General features: G+C 39.7%; 1 protein-coding gene across 4 annotated transcripts in view; it reads left to right on the forward strand.

Annotated features, from left to right (window-relative positions):
* AUTS2 (activator of transcription and developmental regulator AUTS2) overlaps nucleotides 1–26758 on the forward strand; it is a 1022921-nt gene that overhangs the window by 241818 nt on the left and 754345 nt on the right. For all 4 annotated transcript variants that reach the window (XM_084880675.1, XM_084880676.1, XM_084880677.1 and 1 more), the window contains exon 2: nucleotides 25195–25407. In XM_084880675.1, coding sequence (XP_084736801.1) covers nucleotides 25195–25407 — 213 coding nt within the window. The remainder of the gene's footprint in view (nucleotides 1–25194; nucleotides 25408–26758) is intronic.

Here is a 26758-nt window from a genome sequence, read left to right on the forward strand (position 1 = left end):
GTAGTGATTTAACAAATTTGTCTTACTCTGGAATCAGACTGAATTCAGAATGTCTGCAGCATAGAGACTAGAGAATTTTAGAAACAGCGCCTTGTGCTTCTCAACCCTGAAGATATACATTTAAGGCACAGGGGTCTTCAAACTACGGCCCGCGGGCCACATGTGGCCCGCAGAGGAGTCTGATCTGGCCCGCCAAGTTTTTTGGGCAGTGAGTGCAGCCGAGGTGTTACAGTAGGAATTAGTAGTTCATATAGTCCGGCCCTCCAGCTCTCTGAGGGACAGTGATCTGGCCCCCACTTTAAAAAGTTTGAGGACCCCTGTCTGGGGACTGATGCGGTGGGGGCCAGACATGGCAGGGATCTCCCTTTTCCGTGTCCCGCACGGAAAGAGAGATGAATGAACCGGTTCTAAGTGGAGGCGGCCAGAGATTGAGAAATATTAGAAATAAAGAGAGAAGACACAGAGATAAATTTTGAGCTGGGAGCTGGGTGGACCTCTATCTTGTTTTCTGGAGAGGCAGGAAGAAAATGACAACCTGTCCCAGTGCATTTATTTTATACCCCCAACACCAGGAAATAACACCAACTTATTAGCATTCTTAAGTAGGTCCTAGCATGCCTGGATTTACATATCTAGTCCCGCCCCTGCTGACACCTGGGCTGATATGAAGGCCTAGCTGACAACATGTCCACCATCTTTGGGAAACATGTTCCCAAGGCATGGCTATGCCTACACCTTGAGTTCAGCTGACTATAATTAAGGAAAATTGCCCATGTGCTTCTCAGGCAGCCCTCTACAGAACTTTTAAAAAAAATGCCCCAGAGGTTGAGGTTTAGTTGCTTTTTGGTGGAGTTCAGGCATTATATATATTTAAAGCTTCCTAGAGCAAGGGTTGAGAATCCCTTTGACATTTCTAAATGCTTTGACATTTCTAAATCTGTTTCCTCGTTTATATGGAAGTAGCATTCCTAATGTACAGGGTGTAGTGAGGGAGGACTAGGTAAATGAGCACAGCACCTGGCTTGTGGTAAGGACATAGTAAATGTGAGCTGCCATTATTACTACTCTTACTGATTCTTTGCTGAGATTGGAAGCTAAATTATCGTATATTTCTTCAGCTTAAACTATGTGTTGATTTGTTAGAAATACTGCAGGGAATAGAGGTGGCACCTATTTCTTAAGGCTGTGGTCCTCAAACTGTGGCTCGAGAGCCACATGCGGCTCTTTGGCCCCTTGAGTGTGGCTCTTCCACAAAATACCACGTCCTGGGTGAATCTATTTTGAAGAAGTGGCGTTAGAAGAAATTTAAGTTTAAAAAATTTGGCTCTCAAAAGAAATTTCAATCCTTATATTGTTGATATTTAGTGACGAATGAGTTTGCCGACCATTGCCCTAAGGGGATGATCTGAATCTGGTTAGAATTCTATACCATACATAACTCTTTGTGAGAGAGTGGTTAGAACCACTGACTTTATGTTCCAGGTTGTTCCTGGAGAAGAGGAAAATGTTATTTATTCATTCACCTAATGTTTATTGACAATACCTATCAGTCCCTCTGCTAGATGCTGGAGATGTGATAGCAAACAAAGCTCTGACCCTGGCCTCTGAGCCTAGACTGGTAAAGGGACAAAAAAGTAAACGGAGACTATAATCCAAAAGGAATGAATGCTCTGTTAAGGAAAATGGAGACCTTAAAACTAAATATGAGATAGCCATGCTGAGGGGTTTAGTGGGCCAGGGAGGAATATTATTTGTGGCAGAAAAAATTATACTTTTAAAGAGATTTGAGTTAAGACACACTTTGCACCATTGGAGAACTTACAGTGTGTTAGTATGTGTGGAGTGTCAGTGTGTAGTGGGGAGATGGTGACAAGAAATGAGGTTAGAGTCATAAACAGGGCTTAGATCATGGACTGCCTTGTGGACCCAGGACAAAGAGATTGGAATTGCTCAATGGATAGCCATAGAAGGTTTCAAAGAAGGGAGTGACATGCTTAGACGTGGTCTTCAGAGATGTCACAAATACTGTGACAGGGTAAAAGCCTGGAGACATGGACTCCAATTAGGATATTGATAATAGAAATTCAGAAGAGAAGGTCTGATAGTGGAGTAACAGTAAGGTACCAGAGATTTAAAAAAGTGGAATCTATAGGACTCACCTAAACCTTGCATATATTTGATTGTGAGAATTCAGGGTAGACATACTATAAATCCTCACACACACACCCCCACCCCCTCTTAAAAACTTTCATTGGCTCTCTTTTGACTATAATCTATCCAAATAATTTTTAAAGTTTATATATATATATATATATATATATATATATATATATATATATATATATTTTTTTTTTTTTTAATATATTTTTATTGATTTCAGAGAAGAATGAAGAGGGAGAGAGAGATAGGAATACCAGTGATGAGAGAGAATCATAGATTGGCTGTCTCCTGCATGCCCCAGACTGGGGATCGAGACCACAACCTGAGCTTGTGCCCTGACTGGGAATGGAACCATGACCTCCTGGTTCATAACTCAACCACTGAGTAACACCGACTGGGCAACATTTTTATATTTTACTAGACTCTTTTATGAATCCATTGCATATTTATTCCTCCTGCTTTTTCCCCTTACCTCCCCCTCCCCACTTGTGCGCCACTCCCCACCCCCCAAGTCTTTCCTGAATGAGCATTTTACTCTTTTTATTCTAAACTCTTGCCCTTGAATGTTTGGGCATTTGGCAGTATACCAAATAAATATATGCTTTGAAAGTCCAGGTCAGCCTATCTCAAACCACTGGAGAGAATCTTGATGCTCAAAGGCATCTTTGTGTATAAAGAATTAGCGTCTTTCCTATTCATCTAAATGGTACTGGTTGGGTACTTTACTGAACATAACAGTCACTTCAGTATTTTGTTGTTGTTGTTTTGTTCTGTAGTTTAGAATAGAAATTGTTTCTTGCTCTTGTCCTAGCTAGTTTGGAGATTTAGTGCTAAGGTTTATGGCATTAATATGATTCTTCTTTCTAAATTAACCATGATTGCTCTCATCAGATTATCAACATGAGAATAAGATTTATTGTGTCCACTCTTGATTTTGCTTTTGTGTAGAGCTTGGGGCGTGAAAATAGCTCGCAACTCCTTGGTAGATACCTTATGATTTATGTGTAGAAAATATTTGGAGACTTTCAGACTGTTATATTATTAGTAAATGTTGAGTTCTAGTCTTAATAAATACTAGAGGCCTGGTGCATGAAATTCTAGGCCTGGTCTGTGATTAGGGTCATCTTCCCTGCTGCCCAAAGTCAGCCCTACCCCTTGCCACCACCCGCCCCCAGTTCCCTGTTTGCCATCAGGTGATAAGAGCCTGCCGGCTGGGTGGAGGAACTGAAAGGTTGGCCATTTTACCCACTCACTGGCCCTACCCCCACCATGGATTGCCCTCTTTGTGTGGGGTGACTGGTGAGGTGGGGGCCTTGGCCTGATGCCACCTGCGTCCCCCACCACCTACCCCCAATTCCCATTCACCACTGGGCGATCAGAGACTGTCAGCCAGGGAAAGGAACCAAGAGGTGGTCAGTGTGCCTCACAGTCATTCTGTCCTTCTGGTCATTCTGCTTTTTGGGTCAATTTGCATATTACCCTTTTATTATATAGGATTGAATTTTAAGTTTTAAAAATATTTTTTTCAGTGTTTATGCAACAGATTTCTATTGAGTGGCTACCAAGGCCCAGATATGGTGTTGTGGGAGATTAGATATGATGTGACAGCCCTCTACAGAGATTCATAGCCTAGAACTGCAGAGATGTAACTGCAAATGCGCCTGATTGATCTGGAATTGCATGAAATGTTTACTGCAGGGATTGAAATAGTCCCTTTGCAGCAAACTTCTATCCAGTGTCCATGAGGACGTTGCAACTTCGAGCTTCCCTAATGAAATGGCAGGTCACAGAGACCTATCTGACTATGAGGAAGTTGGGATTTATTTTGTCTCTTGAGAAGAGAATGCATTGGTGAGCAAGTATTATCACCTCTTCTCTTGATTATCTGTCTCAATACAGTATCCTATTCAGATAGACAAATCCCTGATGTTTTGTTAAAAGAAATCTTTGGGCCAGTCACGTAATACTCGAGTGTTTGATGGCTGCCCACTAATTACCTTGGGACTTGTTACCTGGAGATCTCATACCTCTCTGTAGTTCTCATTACGTTGCTAATACCAAAAGATGATCCCCTGACACTTGTTCTAAGTGTGATTTTTTTTTCTTGCAGCATGATGGTTTATTTATTTGCCCAATGCTGGGATTTAGTTTCACAGATCTCCATTTTCTAAACCTCGCTGGATGTGTAGGCTGTGATTTGTAATGTTTAGTTACTATATCAATAAATCATGTAGTGACATTTTGAGTGTTAAGAGCTTTGAGTGTTCAAAGAAGTATAGGAAAAGGTTTTGTTACCAAGGTGCTTGCCTCCCTCTCCTTAGTCTAAACCAGAAGTCTTCAAACTTTTTTGACTGTATACCCCTCTTGGTAAAAACACTTAGAATAAACACACCCCTGTTATATATTTTTATTCATTTTAGTTTTATATATGTACTTCATACAACATATACAAAAATTAGAAACAATTAAATAATGAGATGAAAACCACATACAAATAAACATTTTAATGTAGTTTTACCTCATCCCAGTGGGACCTCTTTCAGATATCAGTGTAGATAGAAAGTGGGAAGGGTGCTTAGAAGGGAGAAGTTATCCTTAAGCTATTATTTTTTTTAATGTGTGCTAAAATATTTACAGATATCCTATTGAATAATTACTGAAAAGAGGAGGAGAAAGGGGGATTCCTGTTGCCACGGGATTCTCCTCTCTCTCTCCCCCTACCCTCCTCTCCCCCCCCCCTCCTTTTTTGCTGCCCTTCTCTCCCCCCCCCTCCCCACTTTCTCTAATAATTCTTCATTGTGGATGCAGAGGGAGTGAACCAGTAAGGCATGGCAGGACTCTGGGGAAGATAGAGTTGATCCCATCAGTTTGATGTGAGCAGTAGGGAAGCCACAGGCCTCTGACAGGGAGTCATGAGATAGAAGATGGCAGGCAGCATTTTGGACTGAGTTAGAGGATGGTTGTGTATGTGTGTGAGTAGAAACTATGAGGAGACAGGTTAGGATCCTGTTCCCTCAGAGAAAGTGGGGTGAGAAAGGCAAATGGCAGGGTGGTAGCAGGTAGGGTGAGGAACTAGTGAATTTTTGGGGACTTCTATGTGGCCAGCAACTTAGTTTTACTAAGGAGAAAGTGGGTCTTGACTGCTGTAAAACAGCGGTTTGTAGTTGGGAAAACTCAAGATGGGCAAGGCATGGGGAGAACCAGCCACGTCCCATGGCCTTATTATGCCCGCTTCAGCTTTTCAGGAAATTGCTAATTTCCCTCCACCCCCTCTTCTTTTAGACTAAAGAACAGGAACCAGTGCGCACATCTAGGCCAGAGCTCCTTTTACAGGAGGTGGGAAAATATCTTCCCTGTTCTGTTATTTATGTCCAGACTTTCTCCCCTTTCCCTCTCCTGGTGGGGAGATGGATGTGGAGCTACTACCACAGCAGCCCCTGTGCGAGTGATGGATCTGGAGGCTTCCTCAGATCAATCTGGCACTCGAGTAGAGCAGCAGCCATATGGCTCTCTCTGAGAGACAGAATTTCTTCCCTTGCACAGGATAGAACTTTAATTGAATCCAAATAACATCTGCTCCTATGAATGCTGGAGAGCAGTACATTTTTAACTAGGAAGCGTATCAATTATTTATTAGCCCCTGATATTAATTCACCGTGAGTGTATGTCTTAGCGCTAGCTGTTCATTCCTGTGCGGCCACTGATGTACTAGTAAGCCATCATGTCTCTGTACTCAAACCAAGAGCCCTGAAGATTTTCCAGCCTTGTGTTTTCCTAAAGCTATTATTTTTTTAATGAGTGCTAAAATATTTAGTCACAGATATCCTTTTGCATAATTACTGACAAGGGGTGGAGATTCCTGTTGCCAAGGGATTCTCTCTCTCTTCTCTCTTTTTTAATAATTCTTTATTGTTAAAAGTATTCCATATAGTATTTTACATGTCTCCTTTTCCCCCCATTGACCTCTCCCCAGCCAGCCCCACCCCACAGGACATGCTCTCAACCCCCTAGTGTCTTTGTCCATTGGTTATGCTTATATGCTTGCATAAAAGTCTTTTGGTTGATTTCTTACCCCCCTGTCTACCCTTCCCCTGTCTTCCCTCTGAAGTTCGACAGTCTGTTCTATGCTTCTCTGTTTCTGGATCTATTTTTCTTCATCAGTTTATGTTGTTCATTATATTCCAGAAATGAGTGAGATCATGTGATACTTATCTTTCTCTGACTGTCTTATTTCACTTAGCATAATGTTCTCCCTGTCCATCTAAGCTGTTGCGAATGGTTTGAGTTCTTTCTTTTTTACTATAGCGTAGTATTTCTTTGTGTAGGTGTACCATGGTTTTTTTCATTCATCTGCTGATGGGCACTTAGGCTGTTTCCAAATCTTAACTATGGTAAATTGTGCTGCTATGAACATAGGGGTGCATATATCCTTTCTGATTGGTGTTTCTGTTTTCTTGGGATATATTCCTAGAACTGGGATTACTGGGTCAAATGAGAGTTCCATTTTTAATGTTTTGAGGAAACGCCATACTGTTTTCCATAGTTGCTGCACCAGTCTGCATTCCCTTTTTTCTCCACATCCAATCCAGCACTTGTCATTTGTTGATTTGTTGATGATAGCCATTCTGACAGATGTGAGATGGTATCTCATTGTCACTTGGATTTGCATGTCTTGTGATTAGTGACTTTGAGCATGTCTCTTGGCCTTCTGTATGTCCTCTTTCAAAAAGTGTCTATTAAAGTCCTTTGGCCATTTTTTGATTGGATTGTTTATCTTCCTTTTGTTAAGATGTATGAGTTCCCTCTAAATTTTGGAGATTAGGCCCTTATCAGATATAAGATTGGTACATAAGTTCTCCCATGCATTGGTTTTTCTTGTTTTGTTGTAGGTTCCTTTTGCTATGCAGAAGCTTTTTATTTTGATGTAGTCCCATTTGTTTATTTTCTCTTTAGTTTCCATTGCCTTTGGACTGAATCAGTAAAGATATTGCTATGACATATGTCTGATATTTTGCGACCTATGGATTCTTCTAAGATTTTTATGGTGTTCTGTCTTTCGTTTAAGTCCTTTAGCCATTTTGAGTTTGTTTTTGTGTGTGGTGTCTAGTTTCCTTTTTTTTTTTTTGCATGTATCTGTCCAATTTTCCCAGCACGTTATTGAAGAGACGTCTTGACTCCATTGTATGCCCTTGCCTCCTTTGTCAAATATTAATTGAGCATAATGGCTTGGGTCAACTTCTGGGTCTTTTTTGCTCTCACACCTGAGGGTCTCTCTGCATATCCCCTCTGGGAGTGCCTTTCACTCAGTGTTGTGCTTCGGGAAGTAGGGTGGGACTTGTCCTGTTGTACTTCGATGCTATTGCTTTATGTGTTATTAGCTACTGTCGTGGTTCAGGATAACTCTCTGGAACTCCCAGTTATAGGTGTTTGAGACTTCGAATGTTTGCCTCTAGAAATGTGGGCAGGTTTTGGTGTGCTTACAGTGCTCCTCCCACGCCCCCCCCCCCCCCCAGCCTGCCCTCCACCGGTATATTTATATTCTACCTATTTCTAGAATAGTTATTATAATGATGGCCCATGAGGACTAACCATCGCTTAGGTCCTGACACACTAAGCACTTTATGTGTATTAACTTATTTAACTCTCACAACACGCCTATGAGCTAAAGATTGTCATTATCCCTGTGTTATAGACATGGAAAACCTTACATAAGTAACTTGCCTGGGGAGTTTTAGTACAGGCTCTAGAGTGAAATTTTTAACTGAAACACCTGTCTTGCCACCTACTAATCATGACCCTCAGTCTTTCATCTGAAATGGCTTGTCAGTAGTTCCTGCTCATAGGATTATGGTGGGTATGTGATACTGGCATGTTGTAAGCTTAGCGAGTATCAGCCACCACCACCATGATCACCATCACCATTATATGACTGCTATCACCACCACCACCCTCATCTGCATCATCATAATCATCTGTCCATCATACCACGTGCTTCAAACCCCTGACGAAGGCCGTCTCAAGGGCTAGTTTGCTTTAGATGCCAAAGAATTGTTGAGTTTCCTTTCCTTGGGAATATTATGGCAGGAAAAGAAGAAATATTGGAAACAGTTAGGCTTTTTCCAAGCCAGAAGTCAGGTAGGATATTTTCAGATAGAAAAGTAATTTTTACTGTTGGGCTTTCCTTACCAACCTCCCACCCCTAACCTCCTCCAGGGATCAACGCTGAAGGTAGGTGGAGTGGCAGAGAGGGTGGTGAGAATGGTGGTAAAAGAAAAACTAACCACAGACATGTGTGGAGTACCACTCTAGCATGTAACTAAGGCCTGGAGCCCTTTGTCAGCCAGAACTCCTCTCATGGTGAGAGAGGCAGAGGGCCTTGTCACTTTCTCTAGAATTATTTGTATAATCCAGCAGCTGTTTCCTTCAGATGCTTACCACACGGGGTTGGGTTATAAAGACATACAAGTAGAATTGCTGAGGTTCAGGCACTTGTGTTCACTCTTCAGCTGAGAGCCACTTAGCTGTTCTTGTACAAATGCATTACATTATGGTTAAGCAGCTTATGGACATAAAAACACATTAGAACTTTACAGCACTCTATAAATTATAGTTTTTGCAGCATTCACAGCCACAATGCTAGGTAATTACATTCATTAATCTACTAGTAAGAGCACATAAAGTTGCCTCCCGGTTGGTACTGTACGTGTCAGTGCTCAGCTGGGAAGGGGAGCTTTCCCCCCTCCTTCTTTTTCCCATCTTCCCCTGTTCCATTAAAACCTGTGCAGGAGGTTTGGGGTTACGCATTGAGGGATTCCGTACTAGAGTCCTCGAAACACTTTTCTTTCAAGGTTAGGCTCTGGTGGGAAGCCTTGTAAGCAATCTTTTCATGTTGAACTGTATCTAGTAATGATTCTGTATGCATTTATTTACTTATTTTGAAAATGGACAGATGTCTCATTTGGAAAACCAGCAGGGGTAAAGCAGTTGAAAGAAATTTATGATAGAGTCAGTGGCAAATGCTTTTTCAGGCTATCTTTGTGCTTGTCTCTAAGCAAGCTTTTCATGGTGGTCTTTTTGATGGGGATGTATCATGAATACAAAATACTAAACTTTCCTAAGATTTCCACCTTTCCATTCTGGGTGGTGATGAGGAATAAATTCCTTTCTTTCTCAGATAACTTTTTCTTATTTGTGTTTCTTATAAATTACAGAAGGCAGATTTGGGGGGAAATGATGGAAATTTATACGGTGTTATTATTCCAAACAGCAAATTGTTTTTTCTTTGCCTTATTTCACAGGTTAAATAGATCAAGTGATGTGCTTATTTAAAAAAAAAAAAGGAATATAGAAGTGTAGAATCCCAAACCAATTTATAAGTCTTGGGCAGTGCTCGGCCACGTCCCAGCTTTTGCATTCAGTTCAAGGTGTTATGATGGCATTAGCTCTGCAGCCACGTAGATCTGCATGGAGTCCTGGCCAAGCTCTGTGACCTTGGTCAAGACTATTCATAGTAATAAGATAATGAAACCTAATATATTTCAGAAATTGTATTAACTTATTTAATTATAATGGTCGCTTTGTAAGTTAGGTGCCATAATTAGCCCTCATTGCATAGAAATGTCAAAGGGAGGCTTCACATGGTGCTGCAGTAATTAAAATAGGTGTTACAAATGTTGAGTACATCTCATGGTATACTAAAAGGCATTCAGCAAACATAGTCTTGAGAACATTGGAGAATAGACCCCACCATTAATCCTCCAGTGCCAAATATACCCTTGTCTTAGTGATGAACAATTTCCCTTTGTAATGACTGAGACTGTGGTTGTGCTAGTCAGGAAGAAGAATTCGTCACCTGTCATTTGTTTATTGTCTACTGTTAGCTAAGAAACGCTCTGGGTATTTTCCATAGAGTTCATTAAACCTCCTAACCCTACCCCTGTATTCCGAAGTACAAGTGAAGGTTTGAACAGGCTGGGAGATTTGCTTAAGGTCACAAAGCCACAAAGTAGCACACCAATTCTTAAACCCAGATCTAACTGTCACCAGAGCACCTGCCTGTGTCAGGACTAGGTTGAGCTAAGACACAGAGAAGGAAATGGGAAATGAATAAAAACCATGGATAGCGGTGAAGTGCTGTCATTTTCTTGGAATGAAGTTTCTATTGTGGGCAATAATCTCAGAAAATGATAGGATCTCTATCAATAAAGGAGTCTTGTCATAAGAAGCTTTAGCTCTGTGTACCTCAGCCTCAGCTTTTCAAGTGGGTTGCAAAGTCCCTTTCTTCTGCAGGCCAGGTGGCATTCTTGTTCCCTGAGGAACTGAGAAATATTGGGAACTACCTCTAGCCCTAAATGGTGTCGTAAGGCTAGCTAACTCCTGAGAAGAAAAGTGGTTGCCCCGGTGTAAATCAGTATGCTGAAGAGAGATGATAGAATTGCAGGGTGGTATCAGCCTCAGCATCTTGTTTCCAACCCAGCTCTTCCCCTCTTGACAAAATAGCTGCCATATTGGATTACTACTGAAATCACTGGAGCCTGCCGGCTATCAGGACAGGGCGATGCCATTTGTGGGATGAAGTGTACTAGCAGGCATATGATAGCAGATAGAGAAAAAAGGAAGTCTCTCTCACCTGCTGTCATCCAAGGGATAGTTTAAAACCACAGGCTCAATTTTTGCCTCATAACTGATTTCTCTACCAGCCCATCTGCTCCTGCCCACACCCTCCCAATCCCCACAGCAGGCCTGGCCTTTATCCTTTTAGGTCCTGCAGAGCTTTTCTCTCTCACTGTGGTACTGATGTCAGTTCTAACAGCTGTCATGTCTATCGACTGCTCTCCTGACTAAGAGTGTAGATGTTGGCAGTTTGTTTAGCCAGTGGTAACCTTCAGAGGCTGTGATGGCGAGTTCACCTTTTATGAATATAATTTGCTGAGCTTGTGGGGGCATCAATAAATCCTCCCAGGATGAGAGAGGGTTGATTTTCTTACAACCAGATAACATTTTCCAGCCCTCTTTCCTCATGGGACCAAAGGCCAATGTCACACACCTCATGCTTCTGTGTAAGAGAAGAGAAGAGAAGGGAATGGTTTAACATATGTAATTTATAGACACAGTTTTAGAGACAAATGCCTGTAGGGTCTGGGATGGGGTATGGTTCTTCGTGGCTTATGGTTTTACATGATAGTCATTTTCTCAAATCAGACATCCCTATTGCCTATTAAGTAAACACAGAAAGCATGGATTATGAGTTTAAAGTATTGACAGCATTTCAAGTGCCATCAGAGAACATTTAACTCAGTTTAATTTTGTGATAAATCTTGTGTTTAATCCTTTGGTTACTCTGTAATCATGTCTCTATTGATCTTTTCTGAATGACTGCCTGCAGTTTAATAAACTTTGCCATTAACTCAGAGCATCTAAAGGGAGAGATTGATTTTATTATCAAGTCTGATAGGCCAATAAATACCTAAACATCACTAAATCTATCTATAGGTAGCTTTGGTGTACAGACAAGCCTGTGGCTTGTTCAAGAAACTGGGTAAAAATCTGGACATTTTTACATGACATTATTCCCACAGGATTAGCAAACTGACACTGCCATTCAACTTTCAAAGCAATGTAGTAGCCAATAGAAAGGGCAGTTCTTGTTCCTTCCTCAACTATATTATAGTCTCTAATTTCTCTCACTGCTGGAATAGCTTGAGGAGTTTATTTGGTCACTGTTTCAGGTCAGTGGATTCATCTTAAACACTTTTCTGTGTTCTGTTTAAACCTCCCTATACATACATCTATCTCTATCTCTATCTCTATCTCTATCTCTATCTCTATCTCTATCTCTATCTATCTATCTATTTATTCTCACCCATATGATGCTAAAGGAAAGGCAATTCTTCAGGATAAAACCTGAAATAGAAGACCAGGGGTGATAGGAAAGAGAAGAAGGGGAGTATGCAGAGTCATAAGATAGAGCTGTGTGAAGAAGCTTCCAAGATTTGGAAAAATTTTCATGAAACCATATAAGTGTCTCATTCAGTGACAGAGCATTTGCAATATGGACAGGGATTTCTACCTTTTGCACCTATGAGTATTTATAGCCTCTGTCATTATTCATCAATATTTATTGACCCACATAAGCAGAACATGTGAAATTCAGGGTCTGGAGCATTTATATAATGGGGTTTGTTTTTTAAATGTCAGAAAGGTGTCATTCTTTGCCACTTTTCACATCTGAAATAAAATGGTGAAGATTGTCAGTTTTTGAGAAAAGCCAAAGCTTTTGTCCGTCTAGATTTTTATTTCTTATTTAAATCTTTCAGAAAGATTTCAGATATTTGACATAAGAGGCATTGCCTTTCCCTAACTATGCTTTGGAGGGGAAATGAAGGTGAACAGAAGGATCTTATAATGAGAATACTAAACCATAATTTAAAATTTTCTTCAAGTAAAAGGTCATAATCCTGACACTTAAAATAAGGCTATAATGACCTACCAGGTGTTAGGGAATGAGAGCAGAATTAGAGCCATGGAGTCCCAGGTATGCCAGTTGTTGATTTGTCTGACTTTGGGAAGTTAACTTGTTTACCAAGCAAGCCTCAGTCTCCTCACTTGGAAAATGAAGAGGATGGTGCCTGCTGTATGAGGTTATTAGGAAATCAGATGAGATGATGATTTTACAAGGTATTATAAATGCTCAACTCTTAAGTGGCCATACAAATATTAAAGGTAGTGAGAAATCATAGTCTTTGCTTTATATTCAGAAATGGTCTGCCCTTTCAGCAAATTGTGGCTAGTTGTCTAACCAAAACTGAGTTGGTACAAGGAACTTGAAGGGTGCTTATATAAAAGATAAATCTCACAGACATATTTAAAGGTCTGGAAAGTATTATATGGAAGAAAACTTCTATTGAATTAATGAATTCTAAGCTACATTTGTTGAGCATTTTGTGTGCGCTAAATAGCTCGTTAGGACAGTAGCACTGAAAAGGTTGAAGAAACTGAAGAGCTCATCCTCTGGAGCAGCGGTCACTTACCTTTTGGATCTCATGGACCACCGGTGGTCCGCAGATGACAGGTTGGCGACTGCTGCTCTGGAGGACACTCCGTTACAGCTACTGAACTAGATTGGTGTCTGTCCTTGAGAAACCAATTGAGATTAGTTTGAGAAGGGGGGTAACAATTATCTGTGCGGTGTGAGGACGTGTATGTGCACATGGGTTTGTCCAGTCTCTGCATCACTGCTCTGTAAACAAAAGAGTGCCTGCTTGTCTCCAGTGGGAGGTTGACTACAGCTTCTGGGAAGTTGGGAGGAAGTTATAGAATTATTGGGTCGGCAGCTAAGTAATTGCGGATTTTTTAAAGAAAATCAAAGACAATTTTTTCATGGAACTAAATAACTTTATTCTTTAATGTATTGCCCATTTTGATCAATGACCTTTTGCCATCTTTCAGGCAGCATCATAATCCCACGTTCAAAAAACTTCTGTTTTTTATTAGCAAAAAACTGAATCAGGTACGATTTGACATCATCATCATTATTGAAATTTTTACCATTCAAGGAGTTTTGTAAAGATCGAAACAAAAAGTAATCAGATGGTGCAAGGTCAGGACTATATGGTGGATGTGGCAAAACATCCCAACCAAGCTCCATTAATTTTTGCCAAGTGACCAAAGATGTGTGTGGCCTTGCATTGTCATGATGGAATACAACACCTTTTCGATTTGTCAATTCGGGCCACTTTTCTTCAACTGCATTGTTTAATTTCGTTAGTTGTTCAATGTAGACATCAGAATTGATCGTTCGGTTGGGTGGTAAGAGTTCAAAGAGGACAATTCCTTTGTAATCCCACCAAACTGATAACAAAACCTTCTTTTGATGAATATCAGCTTTTGATGTTGTTTGAGTTGGTTCACCTGGCCTGCTCCACGATCTTTTCCGCTTGATATTGTTGTAAACAACCCATTTTTCATCGCCAGTTATCAGTCGTTTTAAAAATGGATCATTTTCATTACGTTTCTTGAGCAAATCGCAGCTGCTAATGCGTTGCGTTAACTGTGATTCTTTCAGTTCGTGAGGAACCCATGTATCGAGTTTTTGAACATAGCCAAGTTGTTTTAAGTGATTTTCAATGCATGTATGTGATACATGAAGCTTCTCTGCAATCTCACGTGTTGTACTGTGACAGTCCGAATTGATTATTGCTTTGATTAGGGCGTCATCAACTTCAACTGGACGACCAGAGCGTCTTTCATCTTTGAGTGAAAAATTACCAGAACGAAATTTGGCAAACCAATTTTGACACTGCCGTTCTTTTAAGGCTTCGTCACCATAAACAGCACATAACTTTTTATGAGCTTGTGATGCGTTTTTCCCTTGCGGAAATAAAAAAGCAAAATATGACGAAAATGTTCCTTTTGATTTTCCATTTTTCAACGAACGCCAAACAAAAACTACAAAACAGATCAAAAAACTTTTTTTACTGATTAACAGCTGGATAGCCAACTATCAAATACAAAATGTGTTTTACATTTGTACTACGTCTGCAAACCTAAAAATTCAACTGAAGCCATATATGTGTGAAACCCGCAATTACTTAGTTGCCGACCCAATATTTCAAAAGTAATAGTTATTTCATAGTTCTCAAGAAACATATCTGAACTTTTTGGAAAACATGAGCCATAAGGGAGCTGACTCTAATCCATATATCCTTTCCAATGTGCTGTATAAAAATGTATTTGTATTCAGAGCCACATAATTTGAATTTTGCGAGAATTTTCTTTTCCTGCCATTGAATAATTCTAAACATTAAATTACCTTTCATAAAGTTATTTCCAGTCTGCTGAGTGGACAGAATGTGCCTTCTTTATATGGTGTGTGTGTGTGTGTGTGTGTGTGTGTGTTTGTGTGTGATTGTGCTTTCTTAAATGGGCCTCTCTAAGTAGTAGTTCCTCACTTCCAGCTTCTATGACATAGTCAGCCCTAACTAAAGTCAACATCAAGGTACTCTCTGCTGCCCATTATTGTAGATTTGACTTCTTAAAGGGCAGAAGCAGAACTATTAGTGGTCTTACTTTGTGCACCCCGTTTGTAAGATTCTGAAATTACATCAGTATCCTCCCCTCTCTTTTGGGGAAGATTAAGGGAAAGAATGAGGATCAGAACTGGTATAGCATGGCAGAGAGGAACGGAGGACTCTTCCATGGCTCAGAATCCTAATCCTTCTCTCATGTGGTTAATTTTATTTCACTCTGTTAGAAAAGCAGAATGAATGAATGCACTGTTCTCTTTTCTCAAATAAATTAAAGATTCACTTAGGGCCAGCTATCCATATTATAGGTTGGATTCCTAGTGCATACATTCTCTTCTATAGTTTTATCCTATAATCCCAGTGTACGCCCAGAGAAGGCCACCATTTCCAAATGAAAGCTGGAGTACCTGTCTCTTCCAGGAACACATAGGGAAGTAACCATTCAGCACACACCACCTACAGAAACTGCAGCAGTATTGGGAGGTAATTGCTGAATACTTCTAGAGACACTGATCATTTAAAATGAAGATGTGGTAATATGTGGGTACCTGGGGAAGAGGAGAAGTTTGGAAAATTTTAAGGGAAGAAAAGCCAACTTTGTGCCTTTTACTAATCTGGATAAAACATCTCTTTTTTTCCCCCCCTTTTTTTCTGGCCAATCAGGATCTTTGTCTAGAATACCTGTATAATAGTATCAGCCTTTCTTGATTTTTTTTATTTTATTTTTATGAATAGGGACATACTGAGACCCAGTTAAGTGATAATTTGGCATTGATATCAAGTCACAAAAATGACAGAAATAACCAACATTTCCCCAGTCAGTCTCTTCTTTGTTTTTTCTTCTCTTGGACTTAATAAAGTGACTATGGCATCACCTGAAGCATCTGTTCTCCCCCTGTTTTGTATTTAGAGGAATAGTAATGGTTTTGCCAATGTGATTGAGGCATTGTAACTAGATAAATTAGAAAGCTCTTCCAAGAAATGAAGAGAGATGGAATAGTCTGATTCTTAGCACAGTGGAAAATCCTCCAGACTGAGAGAAATATCCATGGCTTCTTGTTTCTCTAAGCCATTTGTTCAAAACCAGCTTAGTGTGTACCTCATACAGTGTTCTCTGCTAGGAATTCAGGATTGGTGATGAAGTCATAGCCATATCCCGGTGGAGAAGTTATGGGGGAAGATCCAATCAGTCTTTATTTTGTTAGAGTGTAATAAGTACACTAATGAACTCTTTCCCCATCTTTTGCATGGAATGCTTAGTGAAAAATGAATAAATGGCTAAGTAAAAGGGACTATCATTAGAATTATGCATCCTCTCAAATGCACGTGTGACCTTAGTGTATTAGATTTGTATGGATGAGAAAGTGATAGAAATGTGTGCGCTCTGCTCGCCTCTCTTGTGGTAGTAGCCCATGTTCCCTCCTGCCCTCTGAAAGGTCTGAGAATTGCTTGGTGCTCACTTTCTCTCCTGGCTTCCATTGTGCTCTACTCTGTTGTGTGCGTACCTTTCACTTTTTCCACTCGCCCTTTGTGTATGTTGCTGCCCTTGAGCCCCTGCTGATGAGATTTTCTGCCTCAGTCATGCTTTGCTCAGCTTTCGGAATGTTGCCGTTATGCAGTTAATTTCTTTTTCAGGTTTCCTTTTCGTCATGCTGTATTTCTCAGATTATCTGGAGGGACTGTAATCCAATTTTAGGAATCCTTCAGGGCTAAGAGCCTAAACTGTTTTAAGCAATAGCATCTGGTTGCCAGGGACTCGGCCACTTTGAGCGTGTTAAAGTCTAACAGCAGCCAACTCTCAATTATCTATGGGAATGGGAGACTGCTGGGTTGTTTTCAATTCACAGAGTGTGCAAAAATCTCACTTAAACTGACACTTGTGATCTCATCCCATAGTGGATTTTAGGAGGCTTCTCAGCATCCGGTTTTGTGTTTTTGCTCCTCCCTTCTAACAATCACACTGTACCTTTGACAGAAGTTTCTATATACATAATTTATCTGTCCTTGGTTTCAATATCTCTCTCTAATCTGGTGTCTTTTCCCTGGCGGATTCCCTTATGTTCTGTGGATCAGGTATTAAGTCTACTTCATTAATCTGGGGCAGTATAAAAATTATTTGCTTTGTCCCTTTGCTTTTTGATTAAAGTGTTCATGAAAGAGTTTGTCATCAAACAGTAACCAGAACACTTGAAAGAAAGGTTAGGGAAAGTTTATGAAAGGTTAGCGTCTGCAGAACTGAGCATTGACTGTTAGAAGCGAAGAGAATAGGCACTGATGTGAGCTTGTCGCTGAAAATGTGAAAACCGTGTGCACTGCTCCTCAGTCTGACCGAAACATTAATGTTCATAACCGAGTTTTCTCCAGGGGAAACTGCATGGCCACATTATGGGCTAAGGCCAGAATGTGGTCATCCTTTTGTTTCAGGAATCTGGAAAATGAGTCTCTTTTGTTATTGGTAATAATAACATGCAGTTTTGCATGATAGCAAGGGTTGCCATTTTAAAAATAGCTCCGTTGATGCATAATTGACATATTAGTAAGCCGTATGAATTAAAAGTGTAAAATTTGTGTTTCACCATTGCCGCAGTCAAGACATGAATGTACTTCACCCCAAAAGTTTCCTCATATCCCTCTGTAATCTTCTCTTCCTATTTCTACCAAGGAACCACTAATCTGCTTTCTGTTACTATTGATTATTTTTCATTTCCTAGTGTTTTATATAAATAGAATCATATAGAATATAATATTTTGTTTGATTTCTTTAACTCAGCATAATTATTTTAAGGTTTATTTATGTTATAGTGTATATTGCCGAGTAATATTGAATTGAGTTACTGTTTATTTATCTATTGACGTGCGTTTGAGTTGTTCCCTGTTTTAGGCTATCTATATATATAAAAGTCTAAGCAACCAAATGACTGAACAACTGGTCGACCAGTTGCTATGATGTGCACAGATCACCAGGGGGCAGACGCTCAACACAGAAGCTGCCCCCTGTTGGTCAGTGCACTCCCACAGCCAACCTCCTGTGGCTGGCCAACCTCCTGCTGTCCTTCCCCCTGGTCAGCCAACCCCCAAACCCTCAAGGTCCCTCCCTGGGCAGCTGGCCAGACCTCTTCCCCTTACTCCATCCCCCATCCTTCCACCCCCAATCAGCCCTGATCACTGGCTAAGTCGAGGGACCCCACCTGTGCACGAATTCATGCACCAGGCCTCTAGTAGTAAGTAAAGCTGACGTGAACATTTATCTTTATGTGGGTGTGTGCTTTTATTTCTTTGCAGAACTACATAGCAGGAGAATGGTTGGGTTATATGGTAGGTGAACTTAGAACATTTTTATTTATTTATCTTTATTGTTAAAAATATTACTGATGTCCTCCTTTCCATTACATTGTCCCCCTTCACCTTTCCCCTCTCCACACCTCCCTTGCCACTATTATCTGCCTGTGGACTATGCATAAATGCATATAAGCTGAACTTTTAAAATAATGAACAAACTTTTTCAAGGTGGCTATACTTTTATATTTCTATCTGTGGTGTATGAAAGTTCCTCCACATCCTTGCCCACTCTTAGTATGGTCATTCTTTTTCACTTTAGCTATTCTAATCTATATGTAGTGATATCTCCTGTTGTTTTCATTTGCATTTTCCTAAGGACTACTGATGTTAAACATCCTTTCATGTGTTAATTTGCCCATCTATATGTCAGTTAAATGTCTATTCAGATAAAAATTTTGCCTATTTAAAAATTGGTTTGCTTTTATCTGTTTTTGATAATTTAAAAAATATATTCTAGATACAATTTTTTTAGATAGACACTTTACAAGATTTTTTTCAGTTACATAGCATATCTATTCATTTTTTAACATTGTATTTTGAAGAGTACAAATTTTAATTTTTGATAAAGTGTGATTTATCAATTTGTTCTTTTATGGATTGCGCTTTTTGGTATAATATCTAATCAATGCCAAACACAAGGTTACAAACATTTTCTCCTATATTCTCATCTATAAGTCTTATAATTTTAGGTTTTACATTTAGATTCTTGACATATTTTGAGTTATTTTTTCTAATTAGATTGAGATATAGATAAAATTAAAATTTTTGCATATAGATATCTACTTGTTCCATCAACATTTATTAAAAAGATTATCATTGCTCCCCAGAATTGCTTTTGCATTTTTGCTGAAAAACAGTTGTGTGTGTGGTATATATATATATATGTGTGTGTGTGTGTGTGTGTGTGTGGTCTATTTCTAGACTCTCTGTTTTGTTGGATTGGCTGATTTTTCCACCTTTTTGTCAATGCAGAGTTGTGATTTTAGTGCAGTGGAAGCTAGCAGTAGAGAACACCTTCTTTGCTCATCATCTAACCCACTTAAGCATTAAAATATCTCACTGGTTTGCACATAGTTGCTAATTTGATGTTTATTTTTAAAATATGTGAACATGAGAGATTATCTTTTGATTGCCATACTGGTTATTTGGTTTGTGACATAGTCTCCTCTACGTACTGAAAACTTTAGGCCCTAAAAGCCTGTCAGTAAGTCCATGTTTTTAAAAATCTGAAGTGGGGGCATAGATGTAAATATATCCATGCAAATTTTACCTTTTAAAAACTAAACTAAATTTAATTTTTTGTTTTGTGTTTGGTTTTCACTTTGTATCATCATTGTAAACGCTTTCACTCTCTCCCCCCCCCCCCCCCCAATTTGGGAGAAGTATGGAATCAGTGTTTGTAGAAGCATTCAAAGCAGTACAAATGTAATGCAATAAACCAACACAGGATTTGATAGACTAAAATGACAGCATACGTACAACCAATAGTGCCCTTTGATGGTGACAGGCACAGCACTCCTCCTACTTTGTCTTCTGTGTTATTTTCTATACAGGTCCCTAAGGTCAGATAACTAACTGTATAAATTGCACCCCACTTTCACTGTATGAGTACACATGGCCACATGCAGGCATACATACCATAGATGCTCTGTAACTGATGGGCTTCCCTTATATTAGTTTGGTTGGAAAGTTAAATGGAGACTTTTTTTTTTTTTTTCTAAAACCCATTTCATACAAGGCAGACAAATCATGCCGTCATTTTCTATTGTCTCTGGCTTCATCTGTGATTAGCAAATGGAGCCCTGCAGCCCACATAGCGTTCCGTTGGCATTTGTTACTCTTCCCCAGTTTGCACATCACTGAACCATCTCATTTTAAAACTCAGGATGTCAGAGGAAACCTTTAGCAGAAGTTTGGAATTTGGGATAAGGGAAGTCAAGAGCAAGATCACTTATTTTGGTTAGTTGGTCTCTGAGACTCTCAGCATATGCATTGGTGTGACCCTGCCCACCATCACCAGTGACTGAAATATCACATAGCTATTCACGAAACTTATTCCCAACTGTAGTGCAAGGCTTATATATTTACCTCCTCTTTTGCCAGCAAATACATCTAAATCTTTTGACCTCACAGCCAGCTTTCTGTTGTTGGCTCGCTGGCTTGCTTCTACTGTGATTGTCAAATGAATGCCTAAAGCATTTTTCCTGATCTCTCTCTTATCCCTCTGCCCTCCTTTACACTCCCTCCCAGTGCTTGTTTGATAAATGCTTTCCTTGATGAATATGGGGCATAGTCCTCTTATTTTCAAAGAGCAATGAAGGTAATTCTGAAGGATATTAATTTTCATTGAAAATCACTAACTTAGGTCATGGCAGACTAATAAATCATCACGCCTTTGAAAATCTCTTTTATTGATCCTAAAAAATTATTTTACAAACTAGACAGTTTTACTCCACATATTGTATGTAGCATTATTTTATAGACTGCCTATGTTTCTTTAAGGAAATTCTTAAATTAGTTGCTAATAGTTTGTTGGTGCTGAGTTTGTGGATATATATATATATATATATATATATATATATATATATATATTTCAGCAATTTTCAACCAGTGTGCCATAAAACATGTGATATTTTCCTGTTTAGTCAGGGACACTGACCACTTTTCCCTTAGATTGCCAAATAAAAAATGACAACAGCCAAAACAATAGCTGTCTGGTGTGAATGAATCAAAATTATACCTACTTTCTATTTCATATGTTTTGCTGTGCTCTGGAATTTTAGTAGTTTATATGTGCCACAAGAAGAAAAAGATTGAAAATTGTTTATATATAAGTTTACGTATACATGTGTATGTAACCATATGCACAGCTCTTTAGACTATTAAAGGCTGATTGCCTTTATAATAAATCTACTTGTCTTTTAAGCTCATGGTTTATAGTGGAAAGTTTTTGTCATTTTTTTTTTTGCCCCAAGACAATGAAAATTAAACGATTATTTTAATGTATGCATAGTAAGCAGTCAGTAAATGTTTATAGAGGGAATAAAGAAATAATGGCTTGTTTTATTCAGGAATTGTACTAAAGGGCCTATATAGTAATTTATAAACAATAACTATACCTTTGAAAGAATAAAGATCATCTCTAGTGTTTTAAAATGTAAACTAATTATATACTAAAAACCTTTAAAACACTGTTCATTTCTTCTTTACCTGTTAAGCCTCTATTCTACACACACTTTGTTCTGGTCTCTCTTCCCCTTCCCTCCCTCCAGAGTTGAAAATCTCACTATTAATTGGAGCTAAGATGATTGTACTGCTGCTGCTAAGACTTCAGCAGGTCTCTCACAAGCTAATGTCACAGCATGGAGTCTATTTGTTCTGAGTAGTTGTTCTGCAGTACAGTGAGAATGCCTTGATTAATAAGCTACATGAGAATCAAATAAATTTGGAAAAAATTATACATACTCTCAAATATTAATTCACATTTGTATGGAATTGCACATAATTTTCAGTATACTTTGCAGCACTTTTGGTATGAAAGATTTGGTTTCTAAAGAAAAAGACATAATATTTTAAAAAGCCCAGTTGATACATTATTAAATATCATTTATTTATTAATCTGATACTCCACATGTATGTGATGCAGGGCAATAGGCGGGTTATATTACAAAGAAAGGAGGAGTGTGTGTGTGTGTGTGTGTGTGTGTTACCCTGTTTAGAGTCTATGTATTGTTCTTAGAAGTGTACAATTTAATTATATTTTATAGAAGTGGTCCATGATGGAACTCACCTGGCTACTTCTGCTAGCATTGTCTTTTCTTGATAGCTGACTGTCATGGTTACATGTGAGACTAAGCACTGAGCTGAGCAGATGTCTGACATAGCTGGCTGGTAGTGGACACAAGGCAAAGGACTAAATATAGCAGTCTTCATCTAACATTTAACTGGTGTTAGGCATAGTGTACAAGATTCTGAGACTGTGGAGTCAATGACCATGAACACTTGCTTTGATTTCAACTCCTGCCCTGGACACGTCTTACCACGTTCTCACTGCATCAGGAGGCCTGCCTCTTCAGTGGCAGAGGGTGAATCATCAGTAGTGATAGCAGCTAGATGTTAGACCAGAGGTGCTCATTTGCCTTATAAAATTCTTATCTTTGATATCTTTTTGCTTCAAGGACAAAGCTTTTCTTCTTTTCTGGGACTTCTTGCTGTTTTCTGTGATCCTTCTTGTATGCCATAATTGTCTGCTAGGTTTCTTGGTTTTTTGCTTTACTCAACTTTTCTAGCTTGCTTTACTCTGTGTTAGAGGCAACCTGGGATATTATTAAATCACTAGAGGTCTGGTGCACGAATTTGTGCACAAATGGGGGTCCCTTGTCCTGGCCATTGATTGGGGCCGTCTTGCCCAGCCCCAATCAGGGCTGATAGGGGCCAGCTGGCAAGGGGAAGAGACAGTGGGAGGTTGGCTGTGGGAGCACACTGACCACCAGGGGGCAGCTCCTTCATTGGTCATCTGCCCCTTAGTGGTCAGTGTGAATCATAGCAACCAGTCAATTCGTTTGGTTGACTGGTCTTAATGGTTGCTTAGGCTTTTTATATATGTGTGTGTGTTGTGTGTGTGTGTGTCTATGTATGTATTACTGTGTTTTGTAGGTTTGGATATTTTGTCCTATTTTTTATTTATTTAGCAAGTATAAATATATGAACCATCTATTGTTGGCCTGACTCTGTATGTGAAGCTCTGGAGTTACTGAGAGAAACAATACTTACTCTCTTCCCTTGTCCTTTCAAAGAATTATGCTACCAGCTGCCTCTGGGCCTTTGCACAATCTTTTCCCTCTGATCAGACTTTCAAATCTAGATCAAATGGCACTCATATTTTCAGCCACAATCCCTTCCTCTTGGGGCTTGTTTTCTTAGCACTATAGTGATGAGTTTGCACTTGGTATATACTACGTGCCCAAAATATATTTGTTAAATGAGTGAAAGCTTGAGAAGATTTCTTTTGAACTATATAAAGGACTCCCTGAATAGGCAGCACTACAAAAAGTCCTCAAACTAGAAAAGAGAGAGCTGTGGGAGGGAGGACTTTTGAGGCCAAGGCAAAGTAGTCATAAAGATCAGAGGTCCCAAACAATTGTTGTGTGGCTTATCTGGGAAAAGTTATTGAGCAGGTCTGTGTAAGTCAAGTGGGGAGTATTGGGATATAGTAGTGGAAGCAGTATAATAGATAACTGCTTCAAGAATATTGGCTATCATAGAAACCCACACCTTAAACCTATCTGATTATGTTGCTCAATGTCACCCCAATAAATTTAATAATATAAAAAAAATGGCTATGACACAGAGGAAGGAGTGGAATTTTGAGAAGGGAAGTTTTTGCTTTGGTTTTATATTATTTTTAAATGTGCATTTAGGATTATAGACACAGAGAAATTAGGTGGGGGTGAGGAGTTTCATATCCAATCATTTACAAATGATATAGTGCGCTTTTTTATGTTAATCTTCACCCAAAGATGTGTTTTCATTGATTTTTAGAGAGGTGGGATTGAGAGGATAGAGACAGAGTCAGAGAGATAAAGGCATCGATTGATTTTCTCCAACATGCACTCTAACCTGGCCAGGGAATTGAACCTGCATTCCAGGTACATGCCCTTGACTTGGAATTGAATCTGTGACTCTTTGGTGTAGGGGCTGATGCTTTAACCACTGTGACATCAGTTAGGGCAGTGCCAAATATTTTTAATTTTAGTGTTTCATGTGACAACATTCCTCAGGGATTAAAAGACATTCACATTTTTGGAATCACGTCATCATTGAGCCCATTTCACACATGGGCTCATAATTGCCATGACTTATTCCAAGTCTCATAATGTATAATGTGTCAAGGCTCAAATCCAGGTCTTTTGGAATCTCAGTATATCTTGAGCTGCCTGCAGACACATAATTTAATAGGTTGTGTGGCCTCAAATTCTTGACTGTAGTTTCTACGGATGCTACTTTTTATTCCAGAACATCCATTACCCTTCTATTACCCTTTCCTCCACCCCCAGCCACACACAGGAATAAATGAAAAGTTGCTTTTGATCTTGGTGATAATATTGTTACATTCTGCAATGAAGATGGGAATTACGGATGCTCAGAGGAACTTGTGGTGAAAATATAATGCATTAAGGAAACATCTTAATCGTATGAATTGACAGTTTCCTTCTTTCTGGCTCACATCCACCTGGCCCCGGGATGTTCAGTCTTATGCTGCTGTTTTTGAATAGTGCATGCACTTAGTACTTTTTCCCCCCCTCAAAACATAATTGATGTACCTTCTTGGGAAGTGATGTATTAAGCCTCCTTGGGGAATATTGTGGGCTGGACCCAGCACAGAATCAAATAGAAAGCCACTGTCCCAGGAGCAGTGAAATCACATTTAATGGATAGATACTTTGTGCTTAGTTGACTTTTTTGCCCAATAAGAATAGAAAGGAGAATATTTGTGTTGTTATTAGGAACTAAGGAACATTGAGAGCCAAGTTTCTTAGTTTTTAGTATCCTCATATCCCACTTTCCTGTCCTTCCCACCCTCCCTTTTAGTAAACTCATTTAGCCTACATTTTGAGTGTGACCCTAGATACCCATATAACCACCACTTCCCTTCCCTTCTCTTCTACAGAAAGATGTAGCACTTAAGCCTCAGGAACGTGTGGAGAAACGCCAGACCCCTCTGACCAAGAAGAAACGAGAAGCACTTACCAACGGCCTGTCCTTTCATTCCAAGAAGAGCCGCCTCAGCCACCCGCATCACTACAGCTCAGATCGAGAGAATGACCGCAACCTCTGCCAGCACCTTGGGAAGAGAAAGAAGATGCCAAAGGGACTCAGGCAGGTGAGGAAGCTTGGCTTTGTTCTTTTCTGTGGCTGAGAAATCCCCTCCTTGGGTACCTGTTCCTCAGTGGTTCTTCCGAACAGGGGGAGAAGATATCCCTGTGGGATGCTGGAAGGCTGCCTGCAGAGCTTTGTGCTTGCTTCTGAAACAGTATGCCAAAACGAGCTCAGTGGTTTTTGTTGTGATTTGAAACTTCAGCATGGTACCCTTTTAGTTAGATGTGCTCTGTGTAAGCAAAGCTCGATGCCGCTGCGATTGGCATTCTGGGCAGGCAGACTAACTGAAGTTTTATCTTGATGGTAGTCAGGGTAGACCAGCTGGTAGGGGAGATGTCCTCATAATCAGGACAAACAGAACAGGCCGATTTGATCACATACACCGTGTATCTAAAGGCTCCGAGGTGCGAAAAATGATTATCTACATGCAAGCAGTGCCTTGCAGGGTTTAGGTCTTCCTGGGAAGCTCAGGTATTGTGGCTTGTGGGAGAGCAGCAGTGAAGAAATGAATTTGCCTTTTGGATCCTTTAGTTGCTCTCTGCAGCCCGTAATTCAAGACTCTCTGATCTTCTGACTTTAGGAAAGTCTGGTTGTGAGGCTTACTGGTCTGTTAATAATTGGGTTTCAATGATCAACAAGAAAATATAGCTCTTGGCATTTGGAGAGCCTTTCTGCCTGTGGAAATCCCCACATGAGATAGATTAATAATGAGAAACAAAGCTGCTTATAGCAGTTTTTCTGCACAAATCCGGAGGCTTTAGTGCCTGCTGAGTTACCTGTGTTCTGGGTGTGTTTTGTTTGTCTTTGGCTGGACCTACTGGGTGGGGTTGACTACCACTTGAAGGGAACAGAGCAGGTGCTCTAATTAGAAGCTAAACAGGTAATTTCTAGTTTGCACATGTTTCTCTGCAGAGGGGGAAGATCTGGGATCATATAAAGCAGTGGTTCCAAAACCTCACAGGTCATTAGAATCATAAGTCTTTTTGAAATACAAATCCCTGGCCCCTCCCTAGGACCTGATGAATTAATCTCATTCATCTCATTAATCTCAAAGGGGAAGAGGCACATAGATTTGTAGTCTTAGGAAGTTCCTGTTTGGTAGTGGTAAGGCCAGTTTGGAAATAATTCGTATAAAGCATTAAGAATATATTTTTTGGTGATGATTTTTAGTTAAAAGTTTAGAAGGATCAAAAGTTTTAATAAGTTCTAGTGGACATTTTGGGATTAGATTTTAACCTGATGGGTAATAAAGGATATACTCCTGAGAAGACATCTAAAGTGATAGATTTCAACATAGATTCTGAAGAATCTCAGGGAATGTCCCCAAACTTGATGTACAGGGCAGCTTTTCTAAA

This window comes from Pipistrellus hanaki (assembly GCF_964339955.1).
Source record: "Pipistrellus hanaki genome assembly, chromosome: 4".
Lineage (NCBI taxonomy): Eukaryota > Metazoa > Chordata > Mammalia > Chiroptera > Vespertilionidae > Pipistrellus > Pipistrellus hanaki.